At 36.6% G+C, this 11,761-nt stretch overlaps 1 protein-coding gene across 1 annotated transcript; it reads left to right on the forward strand.

Annotated features, from left to right (window-relative positions):
- The first annotated feature begins 10,415 nt into the window (after window positions 1-10,415).
- Window positions 10,416-10,808, forward strand: LOC132061411 (uncharacterized). The gene has a single exon (XM_059454239.1). The coding sequence runs from the start codon at window positions 10,416-10,418 to the stop codon at window positions 10,806-10,808; it is 393 nt and encodes a 130-aa protein (XP_059310222.1).
- Window positions 10,809-11,761: the final 953 nt, after the last annotated feature.

Genomic DNA, 11,761 nt, shown 5'->3' on the forward strand with positions numbered 1-11,761 from the left:
ATAGAAGAAGGAACCGAGAAGAAGATATCAAACAACTCATTTTATTACGGAGCATCATGATAAGGCTGTTCAATTTGTGGAGGGTTTGAATTATGTCAATCCTTTTGGTACTTGGGAAGGAGTATTAGACATTTGACTTAATCGTACCAAGTGATTCTTTCGTACTAATTTTCAAAAGGCATAAGTAACGTAGAAAACATCTATTACAAAAGGTCGTAACAAGCATATTTTCTTATTGCAAAACGTTATGTTAGTGGGACTGATGTAAAGACCACTTTCTATGACCGACTGCAGGCAGTGACGGAGCCAGGATTTCCACCGAGGGGGTTCAAAATATAAAAAAATAAACATACGAAGAAGCCTGAGGGGGTTCAACATCTACTATATATACATAAAAATAATTTTAACCTTGTAAAAACAGTGTTTTTTTTCGGTAGGGGTTCGGATGAACACCCTCGGCATATGGTGTGGCTCACGCCATCGATCATAAAATAAATACATGGCTTTCCGTCATAATTATGTATTTTTGTAAATGCATCTTTCATTGAATAATAAGAGTGGTGACTATCGTGGTTTTCTTCCCCTTGAGGGTTTCCATGTTAAAACTGTTCTTCTTCTTTAGTTATTATTAGCTCGAATTCTCGTTGTCTCATATACAAAATTTCTACGTGGACTAAAAAATTCACGTGGTAGCGTGTGACTCTCACCACCATCATGTGACATTAAGGGGGAGAGTGATCAAGATTAAATAGCTAAGTACAAAGCTGAGGAAGAGGGAATAACTAAGATCAAAAATAGTTTAAGCATAAATCGAATAAGCTGTGCCTAAAGTTCAATTCAGAGGTTCCCAAGGTACAATGCCTTAAACAATGAAAGACATATAATGATGATATGGCTAAAAATAATTCTTTTGGAATTAAACTAAATATACTTTATTGATATACTTTATTGATAAACTGTAAACTGAGGTCTTGAACATTAACTGGCTTGAGATGCAATGATAGATCTCGAAGGGAAGAGGGGAAGAATGTCAGATGTATCCACAGAAAACATGAAATCGTATATTCTACTTGTCTTTATTTTATGAATTTCAGGCAAGCATTATTGCACAAACATGATTGATGCGCGTAAAATGATTGTTCTCCAACTCTTTTAGCTCCTTTTGGCCAAAATAATCTAAATTCAGAAAGGTCTTTTTACACATTAGAAAAGATGCCTTTCTTTTTTCTAACTTAATGGGTTTTGTCAAACTTTTTTTATTTTTGGGTTATTTGCTTAGTAATTTATTTACTTGATTCAGGATTAATGTAGAAAATCTGATCAGTCCCCAGTTTCTTGGTGCGATAATTCATTATGTAATGAAGGCGAAATTTTTCACAGAGAAAATGAAGATTAACCAAAAGATCTGATAATAATGATAAACCTTTTTTCTCGTATTAACATTTTTTCCTAATTCGGGTTATGTAATGCGGGTATATTAAAAAAGAATCAAAAGGTTTCTCGTTAAAAGGTATTTTTTGTCTACTGAAGATAATATTCTATATATTATTGCATCATAATACAATTAGAGACATTTCTTGTGAATTAATTCTACTTATTAAAGAGTAAAAAAAAGAGTTATCCGTTCATGCTAAGGATTCCAGTTTATGAAAATAATCATATTTTTGTCCATGATAATTTGATCTATAGTCATTAGTCATAGAAAGTGTTGCACTAAACTTTTTTACTTGAAATGACCTCCATGATATAGTTATCACTCTGCCCTTTGCATATTTGGCATTTTGAACGTGTTTGTTTCATTTTATTGCCAAAGAAATGGGATCTTAACATTAAATTTCACCCGTTTAATTAGTCGTAACAATTGTAGTCACCATCAGTGTATACTCTTCAGATAACAGAGTGTATAATCAGTGATTATACATTAAATATACATTGGATACTGACTATAATTTGTAACAAAATAAAGATTTTTTTTTTGTTCGGGCTTTGTTTGGATGTTGTGTAGGAATTCGCGAATTAATAACTCATTAGCTTTGGTTTTGGACTTTTGGTTTAGTTTTAAATACGATATTAGGAAAACCTAATTATTGCCTACTCGTACGCCGGTAATGGCTATGCCGGCCAGCGGCCAGCCCACTCCAGGGGATGGTCTGCCTACACCCAATACTCAACCCAATCCTACTATTGGTACTTATGCAAATGTGTTACAAAATGATGTTGAACAGGAGATCCCCGACTCAATTGGGATAAAAACTATTGTTTACCTTCATGGTGAACCAACTATCACTTACACAAAGAAGGAGTTTGAGAAACTTGCTGTACGACAGAAGTGGCAATTAATTTGCTATTGTAGCGAAATTCTCGTATGGAAGGCCAAATCTGAATGAATTAAGGACAATACTACCAATTCAACTAGAGGTTAAAGGAACTTGCACCATGGGGTTCTTGGAGGAGAGACACATATTGATTAGACTTTCAAGATTGGAAGTGTCACGACCCAACCCCGTAGGCCGTGACTAGTGTCCGAGCTGGACACTCGTATACACACCTGTTAGCTATAATCAATCCACAACTAAACATAATATGAAACTTACAAAAACGGAACGTTATCTGGAGACACATATATATATCAACGCAACTTTGTCTCCCCGAGAGTCACAACCATCAACGATAAACAAGACATAAGCCAACAAGGTACATCATAGCGTATATGAACGTCCCAACTATGTATACGTTAGCCGACAAGGCGCCACTACGTATAACATCCCAAAACATATAGATATACGCAAGCCGACAAGGCGCCACTACAAATAGGAACGTCCCAAACATAAGTCATGCTAACACGTACTCGGACAACATCTATATACAACCCACGCATATGTCTATAGGCCCCAAGAGTATCAACGGTAACATATGACGGGACGGCCCCGCCGTACCCCCGAATAAACATATACATATATCGACGTCCAGGCCAAAAGTCTAGACTCGGAACAACGGAGCACTCCAAGACACCGAGTAGAAATCCTAAGTCAAGTGGTCACCAAAACGAGCATCCGTACTGCGGGCATGAAACGCAACCCCGAAGAAAGGGGGTCGCACGAGATAACTGATCGAGTATATAAAGCATGAAATACAATAAGAAAGATCATAAATCAAGTAGAGATTCCGGAGACAAGTATAATAGCCAAGAAGTCACTGTACCTGTGCCTTACGAATGAAATCATGCATATCATTATCATATACCGTACCCGGCCTATTATGGGACTCGGTGAATAAAGTCGTGTACACGTATACCGTACTCGGCCCATCAGGGGACTCGGTGCCATAATCATATCATTTCATCATCATATCATCATATAGCGTACCCGGCCCCCTAGTGAGAGACTCGGTGGATAATGTAGTAAAATGTGCGTGATAACATACCCGACCCGGGACTCGGTGAAAGATGTAATAACAGTATGCACGAGCAGAGTAGTGAGTAACCATATGCAATTAAATCATCATCTGAGACTCAATAGATAAGTAGACTAACTAACACTCGAGTATCAAAGCGATAGTCATGTTACGTACTCTTTAAATATCACTATGAACTATATCAAATAGAGCCTCAGGAATCATAGACATGTATTAAGATAATGTGTAATAGCTTATGGAATCATAGACATTAGTCATCGTAGAGCCTTTAGGAATAGGAACTTATACATCCGACTACTATCCGACATATAGAAGGCTCAAGGGCAGTAACTCAACTACTTTGAGAGTTTTAACATCAAGAAGTGAATAAGAATCATGAATCACACTCGGAACTTATGAATGGAATTACCCCAAAGCTCATTTCATACATCACTTATATCTAAGACATGCCAAAAGAAGGAAGGGATAGCTTTACATACCTTTAACGCTTATCCGTAACACAGTACGTATATGCTGCCCGAAGTGTCTCAACCTATATTAGACGTCAAAAACTATGGTTAAGCTACGGGAAGGTTCAAAACGTATCCCGACGTTAGTAGCTCACTTCTAGAAAATTAGACGGCGTTTCCTTTATATTCAACCCACTACACAATAACCAAGTCAACATCAACAACCACACGTTCAAGTACCACATTGAGACTAATCAAGACAAGATACAAGAACGTCCTGAGACAGCCCACACAACATTCCAAATCAGCCCACACATTACGACATTCCATAATCTTTAACATAACGACTACGACATATTCAAGTCATTCTTAACGATCCATAATCGTAACAATTTCATCTAAACGACCTTATAACAACCCAACCAATATAATAACATAATGTATAATCTTAGTCATACTTAATCTTCCAAGCTCAACAAGAACAACAACAACATTTCCAAAACAGCCCATCCATTACAACAACACAATTACTTAATTATAACTACACCTTTAATCTTTTAACTCAACAAGAACAGCCCAACAACCTCATATAAACAACTATAACTTTAAATATCAAGATTCCTTCATTTTAACACATAATCCATAACATTAATAACAACAACAACAATCAAATCCAACCTAATTTGAACAACTCCAATTCTGTCCAATTTACAACACCAACGAAATCATGCAATTTTCTTACTTCCAATTCCACTCAATACAATTTAATCTTTCCATTACAACACCATTAACTTCAAATACACCATAAGAAGAAGAAATCTTACTTCAAATAAATTTGGGCAGATTCCATAATTTCTTGCACCAATTGCACCACTCCTTCTTCCTCAATTTGAATCCCATGTTGCTGCCTCCTTTGAAGTGTTAGAACACCTTTGGAAGCTTTAAATAATTTTTTTTTTCTTCAAGCCCAGCTGGCCGTGAGCTGCCATGGCTGGTGCTATGAAGTTCATTTCATTGAAATGTTATTTTGGTGAAGATAACATGAAATGATTAGTCACCAACTCAATTATATATGTGACCAGCCCTTAGGACACGTTCCCCACTACCAAATCATCCATGACCAGATTTGTTTTTAATAATTATGTCTGGTGGGGCCCACTTACTAATCTAATTAGGCTAATTAGTCCTTAATTAATCACAAATCCCCACTTAATAATCTAATCATGGTTAATTAACCCCTAATCTCCACTAATATTTCTATACCAATTTAAAATTTATAAGCAATTCGTGTAATAATTAAAATCGGGGGTAAAAAGTCTCTATCTCATATCTCGAAATAATCTTGTCCTTAAACTTATCTCAATTAGCTTAAAAATATTCCAATGTACAAAAATACGGGATATAACAGGAAGATTATGCTACCTTATTGTCAAGAGCATGGGAACTAAGAGTGAGGAATAGATATTTTCCTCTTAGGTTTTAAAAATGGGATCCATGGTTCAATCCCGAGGAGGAAACTACCATAGCCATTGCTTGGATCTCATTTCCAGGATTACCAACAAACTTGTTTGACAAAGAGTCAATGTTTTCATTGGCAAGTGCAGTTGGAACACTTTTGGTAATTGATAAGGCCACTCATAATCGAACAAGGCCTAGTTGCGCTTGGGTGAAAGTGGAACTAGATTTACTAAAGGATCATCCTACAAGAATCCAAATTAATTGTGTTTATGAAGAGATAGGGGAAGTGAAATCAAAATGGCAAAAAATTCAATATGAATATTTGCCAAAATATTGCACTCATTGCAAACTACAAGGTCATGCCTTAAATGAATGTTTGGTACTGTACCCAGAGCATCGACCAAAAAAAGAGGAGTAGAAAGATGAAAAGAAGGAAATGGAGAGAGGGAAAGCAAAGGAGGAAGTTAGCAAGCCAAATGGGAAACAAGTTATTAATGAACCAACACAGAATGGAGTTTACAGAAATGGAAAACTGGTGTATGAGAATTGGAATGTGGACCAAAATAAGAAGAATAAGGGCAATGGTAAGGAAGCAGTTCATCAAGAAGGACACCATAATGACAATGATACTACAATCACAAACAAGTTTGCAATATTGGTGGATCTCACTGAGGAAGGGCAGACAAAAACATGTAGGAAAACTGATGAACAAAACATTGCAAGAACTGGAGAGCATAATGAGACTTCCAAGCCATGGGTAGAGAAATCATTTGGAAAGATGAAAGATAACACAAAGGGAATGAAAGGAAATAGCAAGAAAGGCACAAAAGAGAGCATTTTCAACACTAAAATTAATTGCAAGGATGATATGGTCACTGCAGATATAATTGAGCGACAAGATAACATAAACAAGGAGCAGCATTTAAATATGCATAGAAAAATAACAGCCAAAGAACAATAAAGAGGAACAGAAAGAGGAGCTCGAAACTAATCTCAAAGAAAGATAGCAGTCAGCAGCAGCATGATAATGAATTAGTAGCTAGCAGTCAAGATAATTCTCGACAGAAACCTGTCTAGGAAAATAGTGATGAAGATCAAGATGGTGACATTCCTAGGGAGAAGCAAACTCCCAAAAAAGCTCCTGATGATAGTCGAAGTACCACAGCTAATATACAGATGTGTCAAATGGGGATACCTGCAGAGTCAATAACAACAGATGCATCAGTAGTAGCTGACACTCAGCATGGACAATACGATATTGCTATTAGCAAGGAAATCAATAATCCTGACCATATAAACAAAGAGGGAACAGAGAATGATACCATTGGAGAGTCAATAGGCAGTAAAGAAGATAAAATGAATGAAAACAACAAAGATACATATCGAACAAGAGACTGATATTGGTGATGATAATGAGGAAGACAATAAGGCAATTGAGGAAAATAGAAAAGCAGATATTTCACCAAGACCTGCTAACAAATCAAAAAAGGAGTCCAGGCAAAACAAACAAAGAGACAAAAGTGTACCTCCTAAGGCAATAGGAGGTGTGCTAACAAGGAAAGCACTTGCCAAATCCACTTCTCAATGAATTGCTCTCTCATTTGAAATATTAGGTTTGTCAATACTCAACAGGCCTTCGAAAGAGTTGTGTTATTACATAGGCAAAAGCAATTCAATATGATAGCTTTAATGGAACCATTTCAAAGATGTTAGACATATTGAGATGTATAGGCTATGGCTTAATATGGAGACAGCTGCTTATAATATAAATGGAAAGATATGGATTGAAACTCAGGACTTCAAGCATTGCATTGATTTTTGTCAAATAACTGATCTTGGTTTTACTGGAGGTATATACACTTGGTGGACTGGAAGGTCAGATGAGGCTTGTATTTTTAAAAGATTGGATAGGTGCTTAGGGAATCAAGCACTTCAGGATATGTTTCCAAATCTTGAAGTGAAGCACCTTATCAAACAAGGATCAGATCATTCTCCATTGTTGATAAGTATGAAACAGAATAGCACAACAATTAAAAAGGCTTTCAGGTTTTTGAATTTTTGGGTGGAGCATGACACTTTTCAGGATGTGGTTAAGAGTAATTAGGACTCAAATTTCAGTTCAGATCCCTTCTATAACCTTCATAATAAGTTAAAGATGGTGAGAAGGGCTCTCTCTATATGGAGCAAGGAAACCTATGGTGATATTTTTAGACAAATTGCTACTTTGGAGGAGGTGGTGCAAATACATGAACAAGAATTTGAGCTTCATCCTAGTAGCTTAAATAGACAGAGGCTACAGAAAGTCTAGGCTGAACTAATTAGGTTTTATGCTATTAAAGAGAAATTCTAGAAGCAGAAGGCAGGGATGCAGTGGTTTAAAGATGGGGACAGAAATACTAAATTTTTCCATGCCCATGTCAATGGGAAAAGGAGAAGATTACAACTTAAAAGGATCCAGAATAGTGGTGGAGTTTGGTTGGAAACAGAAGAAGACATAGCAGGCGAGGCCATCAGATTTTTCACTAATCAATTCAGTGAAGAAAATATTCCTGCTAATTTTGAGATGCTCAAGCACATACCTAGTATGATTAATGCTGCTCAAAATGAAAAGATGCATGAACTACCAGAAGAGGAGGAGGTTAAAAAGGCTATTTTTGGGTTAAATACAAACAGTGCTGGAGATCCTGATGGATATACTGAAAGATTTTTTCAGGCATGTTGGGATACTATTGGGAAGGATATGACCAAGATGGTGAGAGCTTTCTTTTGTGGACATGAGCTACCCAGGTATATTACTTGTACCAATTTGGTATTGATTCCAAAAAAGAAAGAGATTACTACTTTCTCAGATCGAAGGCCCATAAGTTTGAGTAACATCACCAGTATGACTTTTCCAAGATTAATTCATGACATAATGGTTAAGTTACTACCAGATTTGATTTCACCTCAACAATCTGGATTTATCAAAGGTAAAAGCATTATTGAGAATGTTCTTTTGGTGCAAGAAATAGTACATGATATAAGGATTAGAGCCAAGCCTGCAAATGTGGTTATTAAGCTTGATATGGCCAAAGCTTATGATAGAATATCTTGATTATTCTTGACCAAAGTTCTAAGAAAGATAGGATTTGGAGAAATAATGATTGATATGATATTCAAGATTATCTCTAATAATTGGTATTCAATTCTGATAAATGGACAATCTCATGGTTTTTTCAAATCTACAAGAGGAGTGAAGCAAGGAGATTCTCCATCTCCTACTTTGTTCATACTGGCTGCTGAGTGTTTAACTAGAGCTCTTAATGCTCTACATTTTAGGGAGGGCTTTAAAGAATATGGAATGTCAAACTGGAGTCCATATGTCAATCACTTGACATATGCTGATGATACAATTATATTCACTTCTGCAGATGAGTATTCAATGAGGTTGATTATGGAGACTTTGACAGATTATGAGAAGTTGAGTGGTCAAAAAAATCAACAAAGGGAATAGTGCTATCTATATGCATCACTCTGTGTCACAGAACATTGTGGATCTTGTGACTAGAGTGTCTCAGATTCCAAGGAAGGAGCTCCCTTTCATTTATTTAAGGGTTCCTATTTTTTATGCTAGAAGATAGTACGTTCACTATCAAGAGTTAGTGGAGAAAGTGCAAAATAGACTGAGTTCTTGGACTGGAAAGTTGTTATCTGTGGGAGGGAGAACCACTTTGATAAAACATGTATTGCGGAGCATGCTAATAAATCTTTTATCTGCTAGCGATCCACCAGTTGGAGTTTTGGCTCAAATTCATAGGTTGTTTGCTAAGTTTTTTTGGAGTAACTCTGTGGGGAATTCTATCAAACATTGGTCTACTCGGACAACCCTTTGTCATCCACATGAGGAAGGGGGAATGGGGTTCAGAAGTTTACAGGATGTTTCCAAGGCCTTATTTGCAAAATTATGGTGGAATATGAGAACCAAATAATCATTGTGGAGATCTTTTATAACTAATAAATACTTGAAAAAGTTTCATGCAGTAATAGCACCTCAGAAGAATACCGGTACATATGTTTGGAAAAAGATGCTTAAAGTTAGATAAGAGATTGAACAGGTAATTTGGTTGAAAGTTCAGCAAGGAAACTCTTACTTCTGGGTGGATAATTGGACAGGTTTGCGAGCACTTTATTACATCATTCCAGCAGATTTTGAGTGGGACCAAATTGTGATATTAGTCAAAGAAGTTGCAGAAAATGGATAGTGGAATTTAGCTATGTTGAAAGAAATTCTTCCTGAAGATTTAGCAAGTCATATTCTTGAAAACATTGCTCCCTCAGCAGAACATAAAGGAGTGGACAAAGCATACTGGAAGATGGAATCAAGGGGAAATTTTTCAGTAGGATCAGCTTTTCAATTACTCAGACAAAGAAGAGAGCCCAAAGAAGCTATACAAGCAGATGTGGATCAAAGGACTCCCTATCAAGATATCATTTTTTATATGGAGGTTCTGGAAATTTAAGTTGCCTCTGGATGACAAACTTAAAAAATGGGGTCTTCAGTTTCCTTCAAGATGTTTCTGCTGCCATAATCCACAAATTGAAGATATATCTCATGTTTTCCTACATGCCCCTGTTGCTCAGATGATTTGGAAACACTTTTGTGGACTAGTTGGGATTGATATTCAAAATTTGCATAGTACTCAGGTCATAAATAAGTGGTGGGATTCACCAGTCAAGGCTGAAGTTAAATACTTATTTCAGGCTATTCCTGCAATCATAACATGGGAGATTTGGAAGAGAAGAAATACGTTAAGGCATGATAGGAAGATGTCAACTACAAAGGCGATATATCAGGTAATGCATACTCTGATAATATTCATGAAGGTAAGAAGAAACAATTTCAGATATGCCCCATACCAGTGGAGTGTTGTAGTGGAAGCTTTAAATAGGTATTCTCAACCTATTAAAGCCACTAAAGTACTATGGAAATTACCTGATAGAAGTTGGCTCAAGGTGAATACAGATGGTGCTTCAAGGGGGAACCCTGGAAGAAGTTCTTGGGGATTTTGTGTGACAGGTAAAAAAAGGGATGTCTTGCAGGCTCAGGCCTAGGAAATGGTGGATTCATGGAGTACAAATACTCAAGCAGAGGCTATGGCTATTCTTAAAGCTCTTAAGTACTTAAATGAAAACCAGTTGGATAAAGTTGTGATAGAAACAGATTCCCTACTGTTAAAGAATATAATTCAGAGAGTTTGGGAAGTACCTTGGCAGATTCTAACCACAATGGAGGAGATTTGGAAGCTCATGGAAGGAAAAATTGTGGTAGTGAAGCATATTTTTAGAGAAGGAAACAAGGTAGCTAATCATTTAGCTAATCTTGCTTTGGATAAAGGAGATTTGATAGCCACCAATTTCAGGGAGATGGATTCTCAAGGTAGAAAATTGGTGAACAATGATAAATTGGAAATACCATATCTAAGAATTAGGAAGAGTAGCAGACCATGAGAGGAAAAGGAATTAGGGACTCGAGGAGATTCTCATATTCAAACCCTACAAAGGACGAATATGGAGAATCCTTTTATACTAACAGCTTTTCTTTGATGCAGATACGAACAAGAATATCAAGGAAGCATAAGGTCAAAGTGGAATTAGCAATCAAGGTGGAAAAACATGGGAATCTCAGCATTCGAAGCTTAAGCTTTAGACTAATCCAACTGATTATTGTATTTTGGGTGGTATTAGTACCTTTTGGTACTCATCCCCTTGTGCAAAAATTAATTGGATTTAGGAAGAAGCAACAAAACAAGCAAGAATGCAATTACAACAATCAAAATATCCACAATATATATATATATATATATATATATATATATATATATATATATATATCTAGCTTGGACAGCATTGAGAGAAGAGAGATTGAAAAGAAATTTAGGCACAGCAGCAAATCAAGTTTCAGCTCAATAGACACAAGAAGATGTAAATCGGGCATCACAAAAATCAACATCGAACATCATCGGAAACATCAAGCAAGAGGATATGGCGACAAATAATAGAGGAAGCGCAGACAAACTGAAGCAAGGATGCAGTAACAAACCTGAAGAATGAAGATTGATCTGCAACAACAATGGCTCTACTTCACACCAACATCAGATGTCGAATTTGACCTTCCAACAACTTCATAGGAGCTCACAACAATGGAATACACACAGAACACCAAAAACCATGGATAGTTCACCGACGGAGACACCTCGGACGAAGCAAACTTGCCATCTCCGTCGGTTCAACTTTACTCTTTTGGGGGGAACAATTTTATTTTGTTTTGTTTTGTCTTTAGATGTAGGCTTTTTGTTTTATGTTGTACAGCTTGGATAAAGTAATAAAACAGTCACTGGGTCCCACCAGTGACCTTATTTGAAAAAGAAGAAGATGTTGTGTAGGTAAAACTCCCCCAAATT

Source organism: Lycium ferocissimum, chromosome 6 (genome assembly GCF_029784015.1).
Source record: "Lycium ferocissimum isolate CSIRO_LF1 chromosome 6, AGI_CSIRO_Lferr_CH_V1, whole genome shotgun sequence".
NCBI lineage: Eukaryota > Viridiplantae > Streptophyta > Magnoliopsida > Solanales > Solanaceae > Lycium > Lycium ferocissimum.